The sequence below is a fragment of the Herpailurus yagouaroundi genome, unplaced genomic scaffold (genome assembly GCF_014898765.1).
Source record: "Herpailurus yagouaroundi ecotype Mexico unplaced genomic scaffold, PumYag 160, whole genome shotgun sequence".
In the NCBI taxonomy this organism is placed as follows: Eukaryota; Metazoa; Chordata; class Mammalia; order Carnivora; family Felidae; genus Herpailurus; species Herpailurus yagouaroundi.
The window spans coordinates 47,447,877-47,471,147 of record NW_024412401.1 but is presented as its reverse complement, the minus strand read 5'-3'; the positions used below and the strand labels follow the sequence as shown (position 1 = coordinate 47,471,147).

General features: G+C 52.5%; 4 protein-coding genes across 4 annotated transcripts in view; 2 read left to right on the top strand and 2 right to left on the bottom strand.

Moving 5' to 3' along the window:
* Positions 1 to 7,893, top strand: part of GOLGA1 (golgin A1) — a 56,836-nt gene extending 48,943 nt beyond the window's left edge. The window contains exon 22 of the transcript XR_005792708.1: positions 7,880 to 7,893. The gene's annotated coding sequence lies outside the window, so the exon portion shown is untranslated. The remainder of the gene's footprint in view (positions 1 to 7,879) is intronic.
* Positions 894 to 8,268, bottom strand: ARPC5L (actin related protein 2/3 complex subunit 5 like). Its single transcript, XM_040482302.1, has 4 exons — positions 7,984 to 8,268; positions 3,852 to 3,924; positions 2,732 to 2,908; positions 894 to 1,449 (listed from the first exon to the last, which is right to left on the bottom strand). The coding sequence occupies exons 1-4, from the start codon at positions 8,130 to 8,132 to the stop codon at positions 1,387 to 1,389; spliced, it is 462 nt and encodes a 153-aa protein (XP_040338236.1). The 5' UTR covers positions 8,133 to 8,268; the 3' UTR covers positions 894 to 1,386.
* A 4,626-nt stretch (positions 8,269 to 12,894) lies between these two features.
* On the top strand, positions 12,895 to 17,328 carry RPL35 (ribosomal protein L35). Its single transcript, XM_040482298.1, has 4 exons — positions 12,895 to 13,002; positions 13,441 to 13,577; positions 15,274 to 15,355; positions 17,146 to 17,328. The coding sequence occupies exons 1-4, from the start codon at positions 13,000 to 13,002 to the stop codon at positions 17,293 to 17,295; spliced, it is 372 nt and encodes a 123-aa protein (XP_040338232.1). The 5' UTR covers positions 12,895 to 12,999; the 3' UTR covers positions 17,296 to 17,328.
* A 117-nt stretch (positions 17,329 to 17,445) lies between these two features.
* On the bottom strand, positions 17,446 to 21,604 carry WDR38 (WD repeat domain 38). The gene is made up of 9 exons (XM_040482299.1): positions 21,362 to 21,604; positions 20,712 to 20,832; positions 19,547 to 19,663; positions 19,369 to 19,466; positions 18,905 to 18,985; positions 18,582 to 18,713; positions 18,353 to 18,502; positions 17,874 to 17,921; positions 17,446 to 17,761 (listed from the first exon to the last, which is right to left on the bottom strand). The coding sequence occupies exons 1-9, from the start codon at positions 21,509 to 21,511 to the stop codon at positions 17,633 to 17,635; spliced, it is 1,026 nt and encodes a 341-aa protein (XP_040338233.1). The 5' UTR covers positions 21,512 to 21,604; the 3' UTR covers positions 17,446 to 17,632.
* Positions 21,605 to 23,271: the final 1,667 nt, after the last annotated feature.

The following is a 23,271-nucleotide window of genomic DNA, read 5'->3' as shown; positions in this document are numbered from 1 at the left end:
GCAGCCTAGTCCTGCCTCCCAGAACAGTGGAGCTTCTGCAGAGGAATTGAAAGGATTGTGTCACTTTGGTCAATGTCTATCGACAAGGCCCACAGGACCAGGAAGAGCTTCAGAAATCTCAACGGGGTCCTTTAATAGAATGCAGACTGCAGTTACACGTGCTAAAAAGGCCAGGAAGACATCTTTGCTCTTCAAAGAAGCTGGCTGTTAGTGGTTATAGGGAACAAAATGTTCCTTTTGTATAGACTGATTGCTACCTGTTTCTGGCTTTTCATCCTTTAAAAGAACTTGCTTAATGGGGCGCCTGGGTGGCTCAGTTAGGCATCTGACTTCAGCTCAGGTCATGATCTCACAGTTTGTGAGTTGAAGCCCCACATCTGGCTCTCTGCTGTCAGCACAGAGCCCACTTCAGATCCTGTCTCCTCTCTTTGTCCCTCCACTGCTCGCTCGCTCGCTCTCTCAAAACAAAACAAAAAGGATAAAAGCAAAAAAACTTGTTTAAGAGTGTTCCTGCCACACAGCCAAGTCAGAGTCAGGAGATGGTGACCGGGCCTTTCTGGGGCCCAAAAGATTCCAAGTGCAGTCACACAAACTAAAGACTTTGGAAGCCTAGACCAATTATTGAATGTTCGGCACTTTATTAAATAAGCTCCAAAATTACATACAAATCAAAAGGAGTAAAACCAATAAATAGTTATTCGGCAAAATCTCTCTCCATAGCAGCCAGCAGTGCCGAGCCCAGGCCTGAGGTCCTGCTGTGGCAAGAGGGCTGGACTGCCATGCTCACTCCCTGGGGACAGCGCCCCAGCGACACGCCCACCCCTCCACATCAGTTCTCATTCGTTTCCGTCCCATTCATTACTCATTTTACATACATGAAACACACCGCAAAGTACATACTAATAAGCCAAGAGCTTTATTGATGCAGCAGGCACTTTACAATGAACCCAAGAGAGCCCGTCTTCTCTGGGAAGACGGGATGTCTGTACAAACCCTTGAAGTTTTTACTACTTCAAAAAAACAAGCTCTCCCTTTTACCACAGCCCTTGGATCTGTACCTGCCCAAGTCGTCCCTCCCCCATTTTAAAGAGGCAGAGCACACAGGTACACCTGACCAACGCTGGCCAGCCACTCCAGGAGACAGTTACAATGTCAGTTCTGTGTTACTTGTGGACAAAGGCATAGACTATCAGATCCTGCAAAGGATTTAGGAAACAGACGATTTCTCCCTCCACCTTGAAAATAAAATACACTTCAGCTGATGCATGTCCTGAAATAGTTTAGCTGGGAGTTCCTAGGAAGATGGTCCACTGTCAATCCCTTCTTCATCAGCCTGTGCATCCAAAATTCTTCTCAAGGTAACATGAGTCCTTTTTTTTTTTTTTTTTAAACAGTCTTTCTTGCTGTAAGAACTCTTATAATGGAGCCTAGTCCTCCTACTGCTAATGCCTGTGGGGGCAGGAAAAGGAAAGGAGTGAAATGAGACATGGCTGGCCACGTGGGAGCCTGGCTTGCCAGGGAAGAAGGGACCAAGCATTCCCAGACCTAGGTCCCACCGCGTCACGGACCCTCTCGAAAAAGGGTTCCTGCAACAGCACAGTTAAGGAGGTGACAAGAGAGCCCCCATTCTAGGCGTGGAGCCCTGTCCTGGAGCCAGGGGTCCCGAAGAGCTGCTAGCTCGAGACAGCAGAGCTGGGCTTGAGAACACTGTTACCAAGCACATACACAGCACAGCCCCCCAAGTTTCCCTTTTTGACAAGCTGTTTCCGGCCTGCCGGTACTGCCCTAGACACTTAAATAGACACGAGCTCATTATAGCTGCCTCCCTGAGGCCTCCTTAGAAATGCCAGCAGGGCTCGGCACCAAGTTGCCTTAAAGGGACCAAAGGGCCTGGCCTCCCCACCACACAGAGGGCTTGCTCAGCTCCCGAGTACCAGAGCCACCCCCACCAAGCCCAGGAGTTCACCTCCCGACGGAGCAGGCACAGCACACCCCACAGCAGGACCAAAGGCCACCACCGCTGCACAGCACCAAGGCTGCCCAAGTGGCTGACCCCTCAAAACTTTTATGGAGAGTTTTAGATACCGTGTTGGTAATAGCCTGGTCTCCTATACTGACAAGCGAGCTTCCTGTAGCTCTACAGGGCAGGGGGACATTGGTACATAGGCAGGACACGGGCTACTTGAAATGGCTTGCTCTTCTAACGACCTGAACAAAGGACAGGCACAGCTTTTTATGCCTCAGGTGGATGAAGGCCCTGTTAAGTAAACATTCAGGTTTCTGCCACTGCCTTCTCTGGCCTAGCAAAGCTGCAGCACAGCAGGAAGCCCCTAGAGTTATCGAGCCTGCATCCTTAAGAGCCCCCCAACCGCCACCTCCACCAATGCAAAGCAGCTGCCTCCACTAAAGTCTGAGGAAGCCCCAGCTTCAAGCCTGCCTCCCTCCCACCTGGGACTCCCTGTCCCTCTTCCCATGCCAAGTCACCTGTCCCCATGACATGCCCGGCATAAATCAGCAGCTAAAGTAATTGCAATTACCAGAGACAGTGAACCCCTACCAAGTGCTTCCACGGGAGAAGTGATCAGATGTCCCAGGTTGCTTTAGGCGTGGCCCCTTATTATTATGACAATCAGACTGTCCCATGTTATTGTGGGAAATCTAGCCCGCGGATCTGAACCCTAGAACTGGGGCGAGTCCGTGAGCTGCCCACATGAGCAGTGTGTTCACCTACCTTTTCATGCCATTGGAGTAACACCGCACTGCTGTTTTCTGTGGGCTTCTCAAACCCTTTATAAATGTACTTCATTAGCAAGTCAATGCCATTTCTGTCCAGTGACTGCACAGCCTGCTCAATTTCACTGCTCTTAAAATTTGTAAGCACTTTCAGCACCACGCCCTGGGCTCGTTCCTATAAAGGAAAGAGAAAGGGAGTGACACCCAGAGCCACAGCCCAGGCACATCCATGTCCTCCAAGACCGGCACAGAAGTACCAAACCAAGTGGTCAGAACTCTTAGAAACACTGCCCAATTTCTAATTTGTCTGGGATGGTTAAAAACTAAGTGGGCTGAAATACCTTTATTGATTTAAATTTCAAGTATCCCTTATTCATGCTAATAAGTTATTCCACTTATTTTGGGGGAGTAAGTGGTTTGTCAGAGAGAAACATACCTGCGAAGCCTCAGATTCCACAAGATCCTAACTGTGGAGATCTACTTTCTGAACAGGTGTACTAGGCTGCAGTTTCCCTCTGCGTTCACCCCAGTAACACAGAAGCCACTTCCCTCTGCCTGAGAGGTGTAGCCATTGATTACATCAAGATGCTGTGACAAGACAGCAAAACCCCAGCTTGAGAGAGACCCCTTTCCCTGGACCAAATCTTAGACAGCTTCTAAACAGCTGTGATGCAGTAAACACAAATGTATCTTCTCACCTTGTTTTTAAAAGGCAGGAAATTTTAAAAGCACTGAAAATACTTATGCAAATAAAGCCTATTCGATAACCTTTAAAGCAGAAACTGCTAAGTCCCATGTGGCATGCTAATTTATAGTTTTGCTAAGCAGCAAGGGCTGGGCCGACTTCTCACCCCATGAGGCTCTGGGGAGAAGTGAATGTTTCTTTGGGGAGCTTTTACTATAAACACCGACAGCTTTGATGTCAGGAGTGCCAGCCAGGAGGCTTCCATGGAAGCACTGCCCAGTGCCAACCCACTCCCTTAGTAGATACTCACTGATGCTAACAATAAATAGATGCTGTCTGAAGCCCCGTGGAAGTCACACTCAGCTGGGGACACGGACAACCACAACCCTGGTCCCAACACCACCCGGCAAAGCTGCAGCAGAGTCCCCTTTACCTTCACGGCCTGATTCTTGGTGTTGACGGGAGAGTTCCGCAAGGCTGCATGGAATGCCCGAAGCATGTCCCCTGTGCATCACCACCAGTTAAGGATGGCTAGGCTCAAGCATATTCACGCTTTTATTAATGAACTCATTTCAAAAACAGCTCAAGAGAGGAGTCAAGAGATATCCACATTCACCCACCTCCCACCGCAGCTTCCAGGTGGCCACAGCCCGTTCAGAGAGTAGCCTGTGGCTTTCCTGAGCCACAGAGAGTAGAGGACACCTCTGCCAACAGTGCAAGCCCCTCCTTCTGCCGCCCCCTAAAACACATTTGGACACTCCTTCCCTCCCTGGAAACAAGTGCCTTCTTGGGGTGACCTGCAGCAAAACCTGACGGAGCTTGCTTACAACTGCTTGGTCCTGGGCACCACGTCTGCCCCATCGGGTCCTGACAACAACAGTGCGCGGCTATCATTCTCATCTTCTCATTCTCAAAGAAGAATGAAGGCACAAACGGAGATCTCCTCTTAATCCAATGTTTTCTCAGTTAAACTGCTAAAGAAATTAAGATGTGCTAAAATTTGTATCTTCTAAGACCTACTTAGGTCTGTGAGGTCCCAGCTGCTACTAGGAGGAAGATTTATTAATCTAAAAGAAGCTTTTCCCCCAAATATGAGTTGATCCTCTCCCCTCCCCGCAACCTTAGTTGCAATCCTGACACCTTCTTTGCTGAGTTCCAAATATACCACACTCAAAAGAAAATGACAATCTGGGTTAGGTCCCCAAAGGTGACACCTATTTTAAACTGAATTACATCAGCCAACTTTCATTTCCTCATCTGAAACACTGGCTTCAGCCAAAAAGCTTCAAAAATAGAACAAGGAATGGCTTCTACCCAATCAGGTCTCTACTCCTGTTCATGCAGTGATACCTACGTGTGAACAGACAGAGACTCCGGAGCAACGCCTAGTCCCATCTTCCCTAGTGTGGGCTCCATCTTGACGGAGCTGGGCCCACACCACTCAGGAGCCACTCTGGCTGAGCTCCCCAGGCCCCTGCTGGGCCCTGATCCACCTTCCACAATGGACAGACGGCCCACCCCCTATATCTGTTGGCTTTGGAATTCCTTTCCCTCAGCCAAGCAAGGGCCAGTCTGGTACCAGCCACTGATAACTTCTACCTTAGAAAACAGTTCTGATTTGGCGTCCCAGAACAATGAGCAGAGTCTCAGAAGCTTAAAGAAATGTAGGCTGGCTCTCTTTGCTAACCAGCATGGCTGGCAAACAAAATTACTCAGGAGATGGATGGGGAAGGGCAGGGTAACTAGTCCCCAGGGACAAAAAGAGTCACCCTTTATTTACCTCTGTAGTGCCGACCTACCAAGCATTCGCTATAGATGTTGATGGGTGGAGGGCCTTGAGCAGCTTGGGGAGTTCTGGGGAGGAGGGAGGGCACAGTATTTATCCAGCTGGCCTCAGGGCTCAGCTTAGAGAACAGGCTGGGGAATGCGCCCCCTTGTCTCCTCTAGATCAGGGCTCCTCAACCACAGCATTAACATTCTAGACCACATGATTGATGTCAGGTCTGCCCTGTGCATCACACGATATTTAGCAGCATCCCTGGCTGCTACCCACTAGATCCTAGCAGGATTTCCAAGTTGTGATAATCAAAGTGTCTCCAAACAATGCCAAATTTCTTCAGGGGGAAGAAAGAGTGCAAAACTGCTCAAAACCATTGCTTTGGACCTGTTCCTGAGGACCAGAAAGTTCTTCAGTGAGGAAGAAAAGGAAGGAATACTTTAAAATCCTTATCCTGTACCAGGTGCTTTCACATGTCCTCTCATTACTGCTATCAACCCTCTGTGACAAGAATCATTATTCTCATTTGGAAGGCAATGGATTTGAAGCTCAGAAAAGGGAAATGACCTGCCCAAGGTCACAAAGTTAAGCTGTCCAGCCGGCCTTCAAACCCAAGGATGCCCAACTCCAAAGCCAAGCTCTTTCTCTAATCCCCTGCTGTCACTCTACCCACAGACCCAAGCTGCATGTCTAGGGCACTCGCTGCGTGCCCAGTACTGTGAAGTTTTTTGCAATGTTGTTCCGTGATGCTCCCATGGAACCTGTAAGGCCAGCATGGTTCCCCTCCTTTTCACAGAAGAGGATGCTGAGGTTCAGAGAAGGTGTGAGGTCACATAGCTATAGCATGACAGAGTGAGGTTTGCATTGATACACAGCCCATGTTCTTTCTATTTCATCTGCCTGATTCCCTACCATGACTCAATTCCCTTTGCAGCAGTAATACAGGCCTCCTCCTCCTCCTCCCTACATTTCCCCACTCCAATCAACCAGCCTCTACCCCTTCCTCTGGACTTTGTTCTAAGACTCTTCTATTAGAAGCCTGTTCTATAGTTTAAACTCAGTAATATCACTATAAGTCCAATATCTGGCACATGATAGGGATTCAGTAAATACTAGTTCTCCTTCCTCCTCCTTCCCTGGGCTCCACATTTGCCAGGATTTCAGTTCTCATTGCTAACCTCCCTTTCCCCAATCCCAAGAGGTATACTGTCCATGGTAACAAGGTTTCTGACACAGCCACTAGTGGAGAAACTGCACCCACTGGATGTGCTAAACCTAGGCCTCCAAGCAGCCTCAAGAAACCTATCATTAGGGGCATAGCAAGAGAGGACTTTCAACAAGTCCCTGCAGCATCAGGACCAACACCTCAGATAACCAGACCTTGTTCTCCCCATCTGTAGATAGTTCTCGGCCACACGCCTGACCCTGGAGTCTTTTTGGCATTGCCTGCCCATGAGCCAGGTTCTGCATCAGAACGCAGAATCAATCTTCCCTCATGAGGGGTCCTTCTCATGACCCCGATTCACCAATGGGGTAAACAGGGTGATCCTGATGGGGCAGGAAATACAAGTTTGAATCCCCACCTTTGAAAACACATTCCTGTTCAAACAAAGCAAGTCTGAAGGTTTTTGTTTCAAAGGCACGGTGGAGGAACACTGCAGGACTCCTCCCTAAGGTAGTCCACGGGCCTGACTTCCCAAGCTGAGTCAACTGATTAAACACTCAGAATCTGATTTATATACAGCATGAGCCTCCAACCCTGCCCTGGCAAGTGTGGGGGAGGGGCAGGCACTTCCTGTAACACCATTTGAATAAAGAAAAATCCTTCCTGTGAGAATAAGTCAGTTTCCTGTGCTCAAACTGCTAAGGGACCGAGCGGGCTGTGACAACCACCTCTATTTTTAATCTTGTTTTCTAAATGCTTGCTCTCTGTGGTCACAGGAATAGTCATTTCCAGTCATGAGGCTCTACTTTTACATTTCACTTCATACTGTCTGGTTTTTCTTAGCTCTAAACTACTAGTTTTTCCCACCGCTTCCTGCACAAGAAGGCTATTGCGGGTAGGAAGCCAAAACTCACTTGTTGAAACGTGGCTGAGACCATCAAGGTCCACAGCTCAAGGTGTTCATAGGGAACTGAGGACAGGTGCAAAACAGTGGCATTAACCTGGAGGGTCAGATTGATTCTGGGGTCGGAGGTGCACAATCTCTGACCTCAGGGCTGGGCTAGGGCTGCAGCCTTCGCTCCCCCTTGGGTCCCTTCTTCCCCACAGCCATCCACCCACCTATTTTCCTGTGGTGCTGCAATCCGGCCCAAGAGGACAGTGCCCAGGAGCCACCCAGGCTGCTCAATTACTCAGCGGGGGCTCACTTCTGCCCCTGCAGAAGCTCGAGAATGGTCCCATTTCCTGCAAGGGAGGGACGGAGTGATAGGGAGCCCAAGCCACGGTCAGTCGGAGGGGATGAGGACACCGGGGGAGATGAGGGCAGGCCTCGCGAAGGAGTGCGGGGCCTGCGGGCGGCAGGCGAGTCGGGCGTGCCTCGGAGCCTGGCGAGCCGGCGGGTCCACCAGGGTCTAGGGGCCTCGTGGGGCCACGCTGCTGGGGGAACCTCCGAGGGCCGGAGCCCGGGTCGGAGGGAAGGCGGTGGGGGATACCGGGCTGAGGGAACCCGGTTCGAGGGGAGCCGGATCGGAAGGGACTTGGGAGACTGACCTCAGGGGCCCCGGGGGAGAGGAGTAGGGAGGCCCGCCTCAGGGGAGCGCGGCCCGCCGCGCCGGTTAAGGATATTGCCGCAGAAGGCCGTCCACCTCGCTAGGGTCCGGGCCTGGCTCGGCCGCCGCCGCCGCCGCCTCCTCCTGCTCGTCCACGAATTTGTTCTCGTCAAACTCGTCGATGTCCACCCGACGGAAGCGCGAGGACAGCGTGTTCCGGGCCATGGCGGGGAGTCGGCGCCCGCTCAGCCGGCTCCTCTCCGGGTCCGACCTCGGCTCTACTCCGTTCGGCACCGGCTCAGGCTCGGGGGCGGGAAGCGGCCGCCGGGCGCCTCCTCCACCTCCTCCGCGCGCAGACGCCACTGTCCGCCCACTTCCGGGCCACGCCGGAACCGGAAGTGCCGGTGGGCGGGAGGGGAGGAGCCCTGTGGGAGACTGGCTGGAAGCGCTGGAGAAACCACCTTATAGTCGTTCCCACGGCCTTCAGCGGGACTTTCATCTTCGGGGAGCCCCAGTCTTGCTGTCTGAGTGGGCGCCCTGTCCCCACACAGGTCCCAACATCGTGGACGCTATAACTGTGCTCCTTCTTTGGCTTCTCCTGAATCCGAAGAGCCCCTGGCCTTGGAAGGGGCCTGGCGCGGCATAGCCGCGGACGCAGAGGGGAGGGGGAGTGCGTCACGGGGCCCTGAGGATGAGGCTCCTGGCTGTCGGGTGCTGGGCAGGCTTCTTTGAGAAAAAAACCTTCGAGCTGAGGGATGAGTAGTAGTTCTACCTCTGGAAGTGACGGAATGGGGGGGGCAGGCGGGGAGGGGGATCCTAATTCTACAATCTTAGGAGCCTTGAACGCCACCACTTTGCTCGGAGGAAGTCGCCTCTGCTTTGTACATAGTGATTCTATTGTTAATTGGGAGACTTGACAGACGTTTAAAGTGTGTCCAGAAGGCAGACAAGACAATGAAAATATTTGGACTAGGCAACCTCGGGTGTAGCAGTCACATTGGCCTGGCGGGTGGGAGGTGAGGGACATGACCCTGTGGTCCCCATCCTGACAGGAAGGGCGAGGTCCTGGGGGCTGAGAAGCCGGTCCTGGCTGGAAAGGCATATTCTGATGGAAAGCTGAATCCCCAGAGTAAGAGATGGGGAAAGATGGGGCTGGGGGAACGTAGTGCGGAGTCAAGAATGACTTTGTGGTGCCAAGATTGGGCCGTTGGCTGAGGGATTCTGTTAACAGGCCTTAACCTTAGACTAAATTGGGTCTTTGTTTTCATAGAGTTGTACTTTTTTGTTGTTTAAGATTTTAAGTAATCTCTTATGTGGTAAACAGGCAAAAGGAAATGTAGATAAAATTAAATTTCCTTATAACTTGCAGCCCATTAACAAATACTTGAGGCAGGCAAAGTACTACATTCTACCAGAAACCCAATTAATACTTTGCTGGAGGGTCAAACAACCTTAGCTTGACCACAGGTAGGTCTCCAGGATCCTGTGAGTCTCTTAGCATATGAAAATCCTTTCCAAAACTTCCCCTCGCCTTTACTTCCCCCAGCTCCCAAGTGTGTAATCAGTCACTCCTCGCAATCCCAGTGCAACTCTGCCTGCAGGTCCTGTCCCTGTGCTTTAATAAAACCACCTTTTTGCACTGAAGACATCTCAAGAATTCTTTCTTGGCTGTGGGCTCCAAAACCCAATACTTCAAACCACATTAATCTCTATACCCAGCGTGGGGCTGAAACTTAGAACCTGGAGATCAAGAGTTGCATGCTCTACTGACAGAGCCAGCCAGGCACCCCTAATTGTACTGTTTTTGATAAAGGTCAATAGTTCAAGAAGTATGACTCGTGTTTATTGTTTCAAATGCTTTTCATTGAACTGTGTCTATAGATAAAAAAATATTGCCAGACTATGATACTTCTTAATCTCAGGTGCTAAAGATCCAGACTCTTACACTGGGAAGTAAGTGCTGAATAAAAGTCTCAGAGGTCCTGGAAACAGGCAAAGCCCTCCTGCCTTTCAGCTCCATACCTTGAAAGGAATATTTGTGACCCAGGCAGGCCACATGACAGCAGAAATTCATATCCCCAGAACGGCCTGGGTAGAAGGAACTTTAAGCCAGAAATGCCCATTTTAGGGGTGCCTGGGTGGCTCAGTCGGTCAAGCATCTGGCTCTTGATTTGGGCTCAAGCCATGATCTCACAAACTGTAAGATCAGATCAAGCCCCAAGTCAGGCTCTATGCTGACAGCGGGAACCTGCTTTGGATTCCCTTCCTCTCTCTCTGCCCCTCCCCACCTTGCACTCTCTCTCTCAAAAATAAATAAACCTTTTCTTAAATGCCTAATTTATATGTAAGGAAATAGCCCCCAAATAAACTGGTGACTGAAATAATGGCTCTGCTTATGACTGGATCTCCCAGGCAGGAGGTCAGAATTTAATAAGTCTATATATACTATCCTGGCGCACCTGGGTGGTTCAGTTGGTTGAGCCGCTGACTTCAGCTCAGGCCACGTTCTCTCAGTTTGTGGGTTTGATCACCGCATGGAGCTCTGTGCTGACAGCTCAGATCCTGGAGCCTGCTTCAGATTCTGTGTCTCCCTCCCTCTCTGCTGCTTCCTTGCTTGCGCTCTGTCTCTCTTGCTTTCAAAAAATGAATAAACATTAAAAAAAATTTTTTAACCTATACTATGTGAGGGATGGCTGTGCTGAGGGTATAAAACCATGCAGGGCCTCACAGTACCTTAGGTAAAGTGGTCAGGAGAGATTTCTCTGAGGAGGTGACACATCAGGGACCTGAAGGAAGTGAAGGAGGAAGCCAAGCAAAGGCCCAGAGACAGGGCAGGTGTGGCATATTCCGGAAACAGGTCATACTGGGGCACAAGAGTGAGGAGAGATGGAAGCAGGAGAGGTTTTGTAGGCTGGGGGAAGGACGTGGTCAAACTCATGGGACAACACTGGAGATTCTGGGCAGTGACGTGATCTGACTTAAGCTTGAAAAGTGTCCCTCTAACAGCTGTATTGAGAATATATGGGAATAAGAGCTAGAGAAGTGATTTAAAAGGTGACACCAATGGTCCAGGTGACAGGCAATGGTTAGCTCAGGCCAGACAGGTGCCAATAAGAGTCGTGGGAAGATGTTAGGTTATTGTGAAAGCAGAGGCTGCAGAATCTGCTGGTGTTTGGATGTGGCATGAAAGGAAACAAGGGAGTAACAGATGACTTCCAAGTTCAGAAAGATGCACATAATCATTATTTCTAAAAGACCTATAAGCATTTGGAAAATATGACAGCAAAGTCCCCTCGCACCATTCAACTTTCTTTCAAGACTAATCCATGCCAAGATTGCCTTCCGTCTGCCCTCTCTTCCTCATACCCATCTACTTCTTGGAAGCCGTGGTCTGTGCAAAGCTTATTAATTCATTCATCCAACAAGCATCCATGTGCTGGGCCTGGAGACTAGATAAACTAAATCAAGTGTCAGCCAAGGTTCTACCCAGAGGGAACTTACAGGCTGGTTGTGGAGACAGACTTATAACTTTTTTTTTTTTTTTTTTTTTTTGAGAGAAAGCGCGTGCGCCAGTACGGGAGGGGCAGAGGGAGAGCGAGGGAGGAAGAGAGAGAGAGAGAGAGAGAGAATCTCAGTATGGAACCGGAGGCAGGGCTCAATCTCAGGACCCTGAGATCATGGCCTCAGTTGAAATCAAGAGACGGTCGTTTAACTGACTGAGTCATCCTGACACCCCCTGGACCTGTAAACATTTTAATTCAGTATATTTGGGGCTAAATAAAGGATTGCACAGAAAGCTTGAGTCATCCTGACACCCTCTGGACCTGTAAACATTTTAATTCAGTATATTTGGGGCTAAAGAAAGGATTGCACAAAAAGCTTGGGACATCAAGCACTTGGCTGGCTCAGCTGGAAGAGCATGACTCTTGATCTCAGGGTTGTGAGTTCAAGCCCCACATTGGGTGTAACGATTGCTAGAAAATAAATAAATTAATTAATTAAACGACGATGAAGACAATGACTACAACAAAACAAAAACAGAAAGCTTGGGACACAAAAGGGAGATAATATACTAATTTAGTGAAAAGCTAAGGCTCATGGCTAGAACCCAATAAAGGGATGGAAGAAGCCTCCCTGGAACCTGACAGTAACAAGGGGGCAACCTGGCTTTAGTGCTCTAAAAGGTGTTGGTTCATATTTGTACATGGCAATGGAGTGACACTGGAGTGATTCACGTTTGCTGGTTGGGGCAACTGCCTGGTCAGAAAGCCTGAGCACCTTCCCTGCTTTGTGAATTCTCCTTTAACTTTCAGGCCCAACTCAAGTGTTCATTCCACAGGGAATATTAATGTCAATGATACTTTGAACGACTGTTGTGCATTAGATCTTGTGCTAAGAGTTTCTCGTGTTCGTAAGCCTCAAAAAATACCCATTTCACAGGTGAGAAAACTGAGACTCAGAAAGGGGAAGGGATCTGCCAAAAGTCCCAGCGAAAAAAAAAAAAAAAAGGGCCCTGAATGCTTTCCCTTGCCACATGCTGCCCCCACTGGAACGTTTATGGAGTTGGGAGTATAGCTGTCTGATCCCGCCTCTCCCTGCCCTCTTCGGATTTTAAATTCCTTCAAGGCAGAAGTCGGGTTCATTCATCTTTGAAACCCTCATCCCCTCCAACCCCAGGACACTGGCGCCCAGATCAAAGCAGCACAAATGGAGCGACCTCCAAAGGTCTACTGAATGAATGAATGAACGAACGAGTAAATGACTGAATGGACGAATTCGAGTCCTCACTGTGCCATCTCCGGGAAGCTGCCAGTCACCCTGGGCCTCGGTTTCCCCAACTGCTCTGCTCAGGAGACATGAATACCTGAGTAATCCCAGGTGCGGGGCTCCTCGGGGCGAAACTGAGCGGGCGGTACCTCGGCGCTCCCCGCGGCTGGGTAGGGGTTGGTGTCAGGGGCGGAGCTAGGGCTCCCTCGGGGCGGAGCCATTTGCCGCGCCCACCGCCACCCGGCAGTAGTTGTGGAGGTCAGCCCCGCCCGCTTCCTCTTTCCTTCGGCCTCTTTCCATCGGCGCGGCGGCTGGTTGTGTAGACATGGTGAGGGCGGTGGAATCGGGTGCCATCCCCGCGCTGTGGGGCTCGGGGCCTGGGGTGGGGAGCTCGAGGTGAGCACTGGGGTTCCAACTGTCAGCCGGGCCTGTAAGGCGCCGTGCCGAGTGGCCTAGCGCCGCCACAGCAGGTCTCCCGCCCTCTCCCTTGTTGGCCTGGGCCTGGAGAGGTGAGCCCGCGCTGCCGACGCCTCCGTCTTTCTGTCTGCTGAATGGGAGCAGAGGCCCAGCCTCGTAGCGGACCTGGGCGAGGGCGCGCCTGCGGGGGCCTCAGTTTCCTTGCCCAAGGCACAGACTAGGGGAGGGATGCTGGGCTCGCAGCGCGTCCTCCGGGGGCTGGCCACGACGCAGGCGGAAGGGAGGATGGCCGCTGGGAAAGGGAGACAGCCTTGCTGGGTGTTTGACCCAAACCCTTGATTGCGCACAGGCCAAAATTAAGGCGCGAGACCTTCGCGGCAAGAAGAAGGAGGAGCTGCTTAAACAGCTGGAAGACCTGAAGGTGGAATTGTCCCAGCTGCGCGTCGCCAAAGTGACAGGCGGGGCGGCCTCCAAACTCTCCAAGATGTGAGTGAGGGGCGGCAGGACCACGGTTTTCTGGGTGTGGGGGACACCTGTGCGTTGGAAGCATTTGTAGAGTTTTCGAAGCTGGCTAAAGGAAATGTCCGTTTCATGGACCCGTGGGTTGGAATGTCATGCCCTTCCTAACCAGCCTTTCCAGGCTCACCTTGCTCACACCCAGCCACATGGGAGACCTGCTGTGTGGTTTTTTTCTTCTCTGCATTAGACCATTTTGTGCTTTTGCCTGGAGCGCCCTTGCTCAGCTTCTCTGGTTGAAGAAAGAACAGGTTGTCCCTGAAGCCCCTTTTTTATTTTTTTAATCTCTTTTTAATGTTTATTTACTTTTGAGAGAGAGCAGGGGAGAGACAGAGAAAGCGGGAGACACAGAATCCCAAGCAGGCTCCAGACTCAGAGCTGTCAGCACAGAGCCCGAGGCAGGACTTGAACCCAGCAACTGTGAGATCATGACCTGAGCCAAAGTCAGATTGTTAATGGACTAAGCCACCTAGGGCCCCCCCCCTGAAGCCCCATTTTAACGCTGCCTTGAAAAGCCTAACCGGGGGCCCCTGGGTGGCTCAGTCGGTTGAGCGTCCGACTTCGGCTCGGGTCATGATCTCACGGTCCGTGAGTTCGAGCCCCTCATCGGGCTCTGTGCTGACAGCTCAGAGCCTGGAGCCCGTTTCAGATTCTGTGTCTCCCTCTCTCTCTGCCCCTCCCCTGTTCATGCTCTGTCTCTCTGTCTCAAAAATAAATAAACATTAAAAAAAATTTAAAAAGAAAAGCCTAACCGGACGCTTTTCTCCCACCAGCACTTGGTCCTCCCTGCCCTCCTCCCTCACTTGGTAGATCAGTGCCTTGTCCCCACCTCTCCCTTAAGTTGGAGTTAACTTAGTTACATGAATCAAGAATCAGGACTTGTGAAAGGAACATGGGTTTGGAGTCTGTGGAACTGGGCACAGATTCCACTTTTGCCACATCCTACCCGATGGGTGTGCTGACTCACCACTCAGAGTTGGTTTGTTGTTTTTGTTTGTTTTGCTTTTCTGTAAAGTGGGCCCCCAACAACCAACTCGCAGTGCTGGGAGGGGATTGGATGAGTTGGGGAACACGCAAGCAAGTTGCATGCTGAGCCCTCAAGACTGTTTACCAGCTGTCTACTGAGTGGCCCTCCTTCATCCCCCAGCATGCCTCGTGTTCAACATTGACCACAAATCACTTATTCCCAGCTTCTTCCTATGTTCATCCTCTCCCCCCATGGCCTACGTCTTGTTGCTCCCCCCCAAGTGGCTCTTCCTATGACTCCTTAAATTTGTTGCCCAGCTTGTGGCATGATTTCCCATAGTCGACTTTGACTTTGGTTAGGTCTTTGTAGCTGTCAGGATATATGGCCTGGGGTGGAAGGTCTTTCCTGATCTCCCTTCTGCTTCTGCTCAATGAATGAATACTTCACAGCTTCTCAGAAGCACTGGGCATGCCAGCCCTTCCCTGTCCCCACTCGAGGGATACCCGTCTTCTAGAGTCTTCAGACCTCACCCCCAGAACCACCTTCTGGGCTGGGTTAGGCACCTCTTGGGTGAATATGGACAAGCTGGTGGGGAATAATACCACTCCTGTCTTAGGACATCTGGGGTCCTGAATGAAATGCCTGAGGGGGGGGGCACTGTATCTCTCCACCATCTTCACTGATGTCTCTGTTTTGTAGCCGGGTTGTTCGTAAATCCATCGCCCGCGTTCTCACCGTCATCAACCAGACTCAGAAAGAGAACCTCAGGAAATTCTACAAGGTGAGTCTGGGCTGGGGGGAGTCGGAGGGATGCTTAGCTGCAGGGGCAAAGTTCCAGCTCTTCCTTGGCCAAAAGGGTGGTATGAAGAGGCTCTTTTCTGCTGGGGTGCATGGCAGCGGGCTTTCTAGGGCCTTCCCAACTTGTAGCTGGTTTCGCTTCCAAACCAGCATCTTGGCACTAGTCTGCATTTCCTCGGGGCTGCACTGGTCAAGAAATCAGTGTGGTGAGAGTCTGGCTGGAGCCTTGGGTTTTGAATCCAGCCTCACCAGCTGAGTAAGTCTGAGCAAGGTTATCAGGGCTCAAGCTGTGAAGCAGAACCAGTTGGAAACTTCATGTGTGTGTAGACATGCACTTGACTTATTACAGAGAATTGGCTTATGTGATCGTGGGGGCTAGCTGATAAGTCCAAAATCAGCAGGGCTGGCTATCAGGAAGAGAAGGTCATGGGCAGGCCGGAACTCACGTGACACAGGTTGAAGCCCCTGTCCTCCGGTGGGATTTCTTGGGGAGATTCTCAGCCCTGCTTTAAAGCCTTTCAGCTGAAAGCCGCCATGTGTTCCTGGGTTAGCTGCCCCCAGGGGTAGTAGCATGTGCGGGGGGCCAGGCAAGGGTGCCGCCATCCCTGAATGTGTGTACATTGTGTGTGTGGGAATGTTTTCTGAGAATTGGGCTTGAAACTTTGATGTTTTTTATTTTTGAGAGAGACCGTGGGGGAGGGGCAGAGAGGGAGACACAGAATCGGAAGCAGGCTCCAGGTTCTGAGCTGTCAGCACAGAGCCCGACGCGGGGCTCAAACTCATGAACTCTGAGGTCATGTCCCGAGCCGGAGTCGGACACTTAACCGATTAAGTCACCCAGGCGCCCCAGGCTTGAAACTTTGATCAGGCTCCAGAGGGACCATGGCAGAGGTGGTGGGTGGTCTTCCAGTGAGTTCACCCCCTGCCAGGCACCACTCAGTCCAGGGGTGGTGGGGGGAAGGGTCAAGGTGAGGTCTCTGTCTCTAGGTTAGTGCTATCGGCATGGTCACAGATGGCCACATGTGGCTGTGCTGGCTGAAGGCCTGGATTTGTAACATAGGCCTCGTGTGGCCAGCGCCTGTATTGGCCAGCAGAGCTCTGAGGGCTTAGGAAACTTGAAATGGATGAGGCCCTGACCTGTGCTGTGGATAACATGGATATGGGTGGACAGAGACTCATGCCTCCAAATCCCCCGTCTTCGAGCTTACCCTCCTCTGCGCAGCTCGTTTCTGTTTCTGCACTTCTCTGCCCTGAGGCTGTTCCCCCTCTTAGCTCTCACACCACTGCCCTGTGCCTGTACCGCCTCTGGACTATTGGCAGTTCCCAGAAAGCGCCTGAGCCGGCATTCTTCAGGGTATTTGTGCGCCCCGTTTTCTCCCCCTTGGAACTGGTGTTCGCTCCGATTGCTTGCTTTGTAGGCTATTTCCAGTCATTAGGTGGAAGCTTCCTTTATCTTTTCTCCTCTTCCCCACCGATGGGCCGCTTGTTAGCTGCCCGGTCTTACCCACTGGGCTGGGAGCTCCTTAAGCAGGTCTGATTCTTCACCAAGGTGGCACCCAGCACAGGGCCTCAGTCCCCTACTGGGCTGGTCCTATACCTCCTCATGCTCAGGTCTACACGTTAACCTTCGCATCCCAGTGGCCCCCTTCAGGCACTTCCAGCATCTTCCCCGTGCCCCCTAGCCGCTTAGTTCCAGCCTCGGAGGCTTCGTTAACTGCCGCAGTAGCTCCAAAACTCTGGTGCTCAGATTCCCCGCGCTCTCCCATCACCCAGGGTAAGAAGTATAAGCCCCTGGATCTGCGGCCCAAGAAGACACGTGCCATGCGCCGCCGGCTAAACAAGCACGAGGAAAACCTGAAGACCAAGAAGCAGCAGCGGAAGGAGCGGCTGTACCCACTGCGGAAGTATGCGGTCAAGGCCTGAGCACCGGCATCAATAAAACACAAACAAACTGGCTGGCATTGCTTCATGTTTGCGGGTGTTTCAGCGAACCGTGCTGGAGAGGTGGGCTGGCGTGCCCTGGTTGCGGTTACTAGGGGCCTGGGGGCTTTGGCAGGCCTGCCTGTGGCTGTTGGCAGCCCCGGCGCGGGACCATGACCAATCCTGGTCACAGGGATCTGTTGGGTGCTCTGTTAAGGTTACTTTGGGCCTGTGGCGTGCAGTTGCCCTCACTGTCCTTTCAGGGGCTCGTTCTGCCAGGTCCCATGCGCCCTGGGCAGGGAGAGACAGGCTTGAGATCAAAGAGCCATTTGTGGTGATGTTATATCTGAGAGGCTCTGGGTGATTTGATCGTGCATCGGAGTTGGCATCTTGCCTGATCAGCAGCTCCAGACACTAAGAGTTTCCCATCTGGGGTGAAGGCACAGGCGTGGGCCACATCCAGGACTCCCTGCCGAAAGCACTTCACTGGGCTCTGGGAACTCGAGTCCTGCCTGCCCCCAACCTTCCCTGGCAGGCCTTTTCCTACACCCTTGGGTGCTACATCCGTGGACCTTACTTACCTTCAGAGTCTCCATGCACTTTCCTGTGTTGCAGTCCCAGACTTTGACCTGGAAAATAATATAAGCAGAAGGGAAGGAGGCCTCACCCCACAAGTCTGGCATCCTTGAAACCACTTTGGAGTGAGTCCCAGCCAACCTCTTTACCTCCTGGTCTGGGTTTTGTTGTCTGTGAGGTGTATTTAACATGCCCAGCATAAAAATCTGATGCGAAAATTCAGCGCAGTGCAGTTTCCTTTTCCCTGAAGCTATGGTGTGTCTTAGAAATGTTATTGTCACTAGCAGCTTCTGGGCCAGTTTAGACCTTAGTGCCCAGAAGTGGTGGGCACCTGGGTTCTGTCCTTGTCACCTTCCTGTTCGGGGCAAATAGGATGTGGCCCTTTCTAGACCATGCTGAGGGCTCTGGTAAAGGAGGATGTTGGGTTAGGAGTTCGCCAGGAGGACAGGCCTGGGGTGGGTGGCAGGGGGGGTGGTGGGCTTACCATATGGGAGTAGCCAGCGCTGGCTAGCTGTGACCCATCAGGGGAGAAAGCTATGCTCTTCACCCAGGTGACATGGCCCTTGAGCTGAACAAGCAGGTTTCTGGTGGAAGGCTTCCAGATGTGGATGGTCTTGTCCCAGGAGCCGGAAGCCTGGACAGCAAACAGCTCTAAGCCCATGGGTTTGGAGCCAGCAGAGGGCCAGCCTGGAACCCAGGGCGACCTAGCTCACCAGGAGGCCGGATGCTGAGTAGCACAGGCAGCTGATGTTGCCACTGTGGCCCTCCAGCTCTTGGTGGGAGGTCACTGGGGTCCCCGTCCGCAGGTCCCAGATGCAGATAGCAGAGTCCCAGGAGCCAGTGGCCTGCAGACATCTGCTGTGAGCATGAACTAGCGAGCCCATGCCCACCTTTGTGGTTCTTAGGCTGGCCAGGCTCAGGAAGCAGGCAGTTTGTGAGCCCTGCTGGAGTGGCTCAGAAGAGCAGAGTCACCCAGTTAAGGTCTGAAATTCTGACCACTGCTCAGCCCCCAAGCAAGTAAGTGGATGTGGCTCACCACGCAGTCTGAGCTGGGTGCGAAGTCACTGCTCTGGACAGAGTCTCGGTGCCCTCCTAAGTGGCGCAGCATCTGGCCAGACTGCGGGAGAGAGCCCTGAGCTTTGGAGGGTAGCCCAGAGCCTTGTTGTGCTAGGTTCTAGGCCTCAGATGGGTCAGACCAAGGAGGGGTCAGACCTCCCCTCCTTGCAGGGCTGCCTGGGTAATGTGATCACACAGGGTCTGGGGAGGTTACCTGGTCCTTGAGGAGAGGGCAATCCAGGCCGCATGACCCTCACAGGCAGAGATCTTGAGGCACAGAGGGCTGGTGTGGCTGGGGATGTAGCTGCAGCCAGATGTAAGGGGGTCTTGGATGCCAGGTGTGGGCATGGGCAGTGGGGAAAATGGAACAACCTTTCTGGGGCACTGGGGTGGGGGTTGTCTCCTCCAGGTCCCAGGTCTCGCTCTGGCCGCCCCTCCACATACCTGCACCTCCCAGAGCACCACCTGCTTGTCCCAGCCACCCGATGCCAGCTGCTTTGAGTCAGGGCTAAAGCTAACCGTCTCCACGCTCCTCTGGTGACCTGGTGGAACAGGATACGGCAGGGTCTAGAAAGGAACATAGGCCTGGCTGCTTGGTCCTAGTCCCACCCAGTGCACTCACCCTTCAGGACATGCAGACACTTGGCTTCTGCTACATCCCACAGGCGGATGGTACAGTCACCAGAGGTCGTGGCAAAAAGGTGGCCATCAGGGGAGAAGCGGCAGAACTTGATGGGGCCTGGGTAAGCAGGCATGGTCAGGGAATGGGGTGCTGCCTTCCACCTTGCAGGACAACCCCTGCTAATCTCTCTAGCCTTATCGCCTACCTACCCTCCTCCCTCCTAACTCTCTCACCCTCCAGCCATCTAGCAAGTTGAGCTTCCATGACTTGACCTGAAACACCCAACTTTATTTTGCCCATTTGTAAAATCAATGCCAAAAGCAAATGCAGGCACCTTCCAGAAACTTTTTGAGAGCCCAGCCTGGGTTTGTTACCTCCTTGAGCTCCCCAGCCCTGGACTTTACCTATTAACATTAGTCGATCTGCCCTGTAATTACCAGATTTTTTTTCTTGTTTCAGTAATAATTCTAATAGTTCTATCTACTGAGTTCTTACTGGGCGTGAGGCACTTTGCATTATCTCATCCCACAGGGGAGCAACTGTCCCCATTCTAAAGAGAAGGAAATAGAGGCTCAGAGAGATGACATAACGATCACAAAGTGGTTAAACAGCTGAACACTCTGCTAAGTGAAATAAGTCATGAAAAGGAAGGTACTTAGAGTAAATTCATTGAGCTAGAAAAAATGGTGGTTGTCAGACTGGAGGAAGATGAATGGGGAGTTTAATGGGTATAGATAGAGTTTCCATTTTGCAAGATGAGTTCAGGAGACTAGCTGCACAATGAACATACTTAACACTACTGAACTGAACATTTAAAAATGGTTAAGATGGTAAATATATTTTTAAACAATTTTTAACAGTAGGAATGGGGACCTGACTCTCAACCAGTAAAGCATGTGACTCTTGATCTTGGTTGTGAGTTTGAGTCCCATGTTGGGTGTAGAGACTACCAATTTTTAATTAAAACTTAAAAAAAAAAAAAAAAAACCAGCAATAGGGTCTGAGTCCAGGTCTGTCAGAGGCCCTGTGTCCTTGCCCTCCTGCCCCAGCCCTGCCCAGGCTGTCTGGCATGAATGCCCCGCTCAGATGTCAGAGTGATAGGCTCTGCAGAATGCCAGACAGACCCGTGGGCCTTGGTCTCCACATCCAGCCTCAGGAGCCCCACCTGCATGGCCACCCAGCCTCCACAGCAGCCGCCCACTCTGGGTCTCCCAGCCGTACACATAGCCATCCTCAGAGGCTGTGAGCAGCCTCTGGCCGTCGGGAGAGAAGGCTGAGGAGTTGACCTGGAAGGAGAGCACAGAAGTAGTCCCATCCTGGGGCAAGAGACACCTGTCTGCTCATGTCTGACCCCAGACTCCTGGGCCAGCCCCAAACACTGCCCCACCGGCCTGGGGTTGGAGCTTAGACTTCAAGCCTCACTCTACAACTAGAGCTCAGAATGCAGGAACCACCCTTGCAGTCAGAGCCAAGAGCTTGGAGCCTTCTCTGGAATCCTGTAAAACCTGGGCCTGAAGCCCGGAGTCCTCACTGAAGGTAGAGGCTGGAGCCTTCTCTAGAACCAGAGCCAAGAGCCCATTCTAGAGCTGGAGCCCAGAACTAGGAGTTCAAAATCTAAGCCCCGAATTCATTTTAAAGCCAAAGTCAAAACACTGGTGTCATCCAGGAGTTTGCACCCTCTCTAGAACCAAGAGCTTAGAATCTGCAGCCCATTCTGGAGCTGGGTGGGGGCCAGAGAACACTAGACAGAATAAAGGAACCACTCTAGACCCAGAGCCAGGACCCTAGAGTCAGCAGAGCCCAACCGGACCTTACCTCCCCGCGGTGCTGGCCGAAGAATTTCACTCTCCCCACGGCCAGCCTTCCTGCGGACCCGCTGTTCATGGGCCCCAGGGCGCTGGTCCAGCCAGCCGGCCCCACTTGAGGTGGAGTGGATAGAGGAAGCTGTGTACAAGGGGTCTCCATGGAAATCGGGGCGGAGCACGCATCCACTGCGGGGTCTCTGGGAAGCCACGAGGAGAGACAGGTTGGGAGAGACTGTTCTCAGCCCCCCCGGGGGGGGGGGGGGGGGCGCCACGGCGGGCAGGACCGTCCGCGGCTCTGAGAAGGTACTTACTTCCCCTACTGGCCGCTGCCAGCCAGACCTTGTGCAGCCCCAACCTCGGGGCCAGACCACGAGCACGGCGACCGCTAGAGGGCACGCCAGCCCCGCACACCGCCACTGCCTCCCCGCTGCAGAGCGTGCAAGCTCCCAGACCCCTTTGAGAGGAGCTGCTTTCCCCATGTGCGCAGTGGGGTGGCACATTATAGGTGCCCAGGAAAGCCCGCTCTGGTTCCAAGACCCCCTTCCTCCTGGAGTGCCCAGTACTGAGGCTGAGAAGTTCCCATGAAGGGGGCTGGAAACGATGCTATCTGCCCTCCAGAATGGGGTGAGCCTGAGGTAGTGTGTGTAAGGCACAGGGCATTAGAAAGTGGAGTCCCCGTTGTTAACATTCTGGCAGCACAAAATGTGGCCATCTGAGGATGTGGAGGATGTGGAGGCCATGGTAGGAGGCCCCAGGAGGTGTCAAGTTCCTTGTTGGATAGTTGAAGCTGAAACCAGGCAGGAACAGGACTTGGTTTCAATGTTCATTTTGCAGATGAGGAAATAGAAGCCTCATAGGTAGAGGGACTTTCCCCGAGGTCACTCAGGCAGTAGGAAACCAACTGGGACTTAACCCATGACTGTCTGACTTTGAGGGCCTATATTAGGACCATCTGCCATGAATTCCAGGGGTCTCAAGCAGATGCCAAGGTCCTTAACTCCTGGTACATCTGGGAAACTGAGGCCCTGAGAGGGCAGATTTGGCCCAGTCATCCAGTACTTCTATGGCAGAGCTGGGGCCAGGACCCAGTCCCTCCCCAACAAGGCACAGGGGTGGAACAGAGACACCCTGTCTGCCACTGTCCAATGGATTCCAGGCTCCTTGGGGGTGGGGTGGGGCAGCGCTGCTTTGGGAGCCTCAAACTCAAGGATTCCCAGCAGTGACTCACACCCCTCCCCCCAGACCTCTTTCCCAGACTCTTCTCACGAGATCCACTGCTCTCTATTTTAGGTCTCAGACAGTCAGGCGGGAGAGGGGGCGACAATGGTGGCTTTGAGGCGGTGCCACCCCCATCCTAACTCCAAGAGGGCCCAGGTCACTGAGTTGGCTCCTCAAGGACCCGTCTGGGTTGGGCCTGTGAGGCCACCACCCCATCCCTGGACATGGGTGCCGAACACAGTTCCTCAGAGTTATCTGGCCCCCCAGGCCCTCCCCATTCCCTCTGCGTAGGCAACCCTCTCCCAGTCCATGCCCCATCTGGCATCTCCCCAGCCACCTGGCTGCTCTTGCTTTACCTGGAGGGCCCAGAACCACCTAACCTCGTGCAGCCCATCACTCCCAGACCCCTGTGAACAGACCTTGTCCACCAGGCCTGGTGACTACTCAGCTGGTAGAGATGGAGCTATGCTTAAAATCTTCTCTTTTCTTTTCTAAGTAAGCTCTATGCCCAACATGGGGCTTGAACTACTCACACCCCCAAGATCAAGAGTTGCATGCTCTGCTGACTGAGTTTAAACCTTTTTGCTTGACACCAGAGTTGGTGGTTGGAACTACCCACCATGAATTCTAGGGACCCTGGGGGCCATCCTGTCCTTGTCCTCCTGCCCTCCCACCCCCACCTTGCTCCCTGAACTCAGCCAC

Coding starts and splice junctions, on each gene's coding strand:
- ARPC5L (XM_040482302.1), bottom strand. CDS start 8,132: ATGGCCCGGAACACGCTGTCCTCGCGCTTCCGTCGGGTGGACATCGAC. Junction 2,909..3,851: donor CCAAGAATCAGGCCGTGAAG/GTAAAGGGGACT, acceptor TTTCCTTTATAG/GAACGAGCCCAGGGCGTGGT. Junction 1,450..2,731: donor TACTCCAATGGCATGAAAAG/GTAGGTGAACAC, acceptor CTGCCCCCACAG/GCATTAGCAGTAGGAGGACT.
- RPL35 (XM_040482298.1), top strand. Junction 13,578..15,273: donor GCCTCCAAACTCTCCAAGAT/GTGAGTGAGGGG, acceptor TCTGTTTTGTAG/CCGGGTTGTTCGTAAATCCA. Junction 15,356..17,145: donor ACCTCAGGAAATTCTACAAG/GTGAGTCTGGGC, acceptor CCCATCACCCAG/GGTAAGAAGTATAAGCCCCT.
- WDR38 (XM_040482299.1), bottom strand. CDS start 21,511: ATGGAGACCCCTTGTACACAGCTTCCTCTATCCACTCCACCTCAAGTG. Junction 20,833..21,361: donor TCGGCCAGCACCGCGGGGAG/GTAAGGTCCGGT, acceptor CTCTCCTTCCAG/GTCAACTCCTCAGCCTTCTC. Junction 17,762..17,873: donor AGTGCATGGAGACTCTGAAG/GTAAGTAAGGTC, acceptor TGCTTTCGGCAG/GGAGTCCTGGATGTGGCCCA.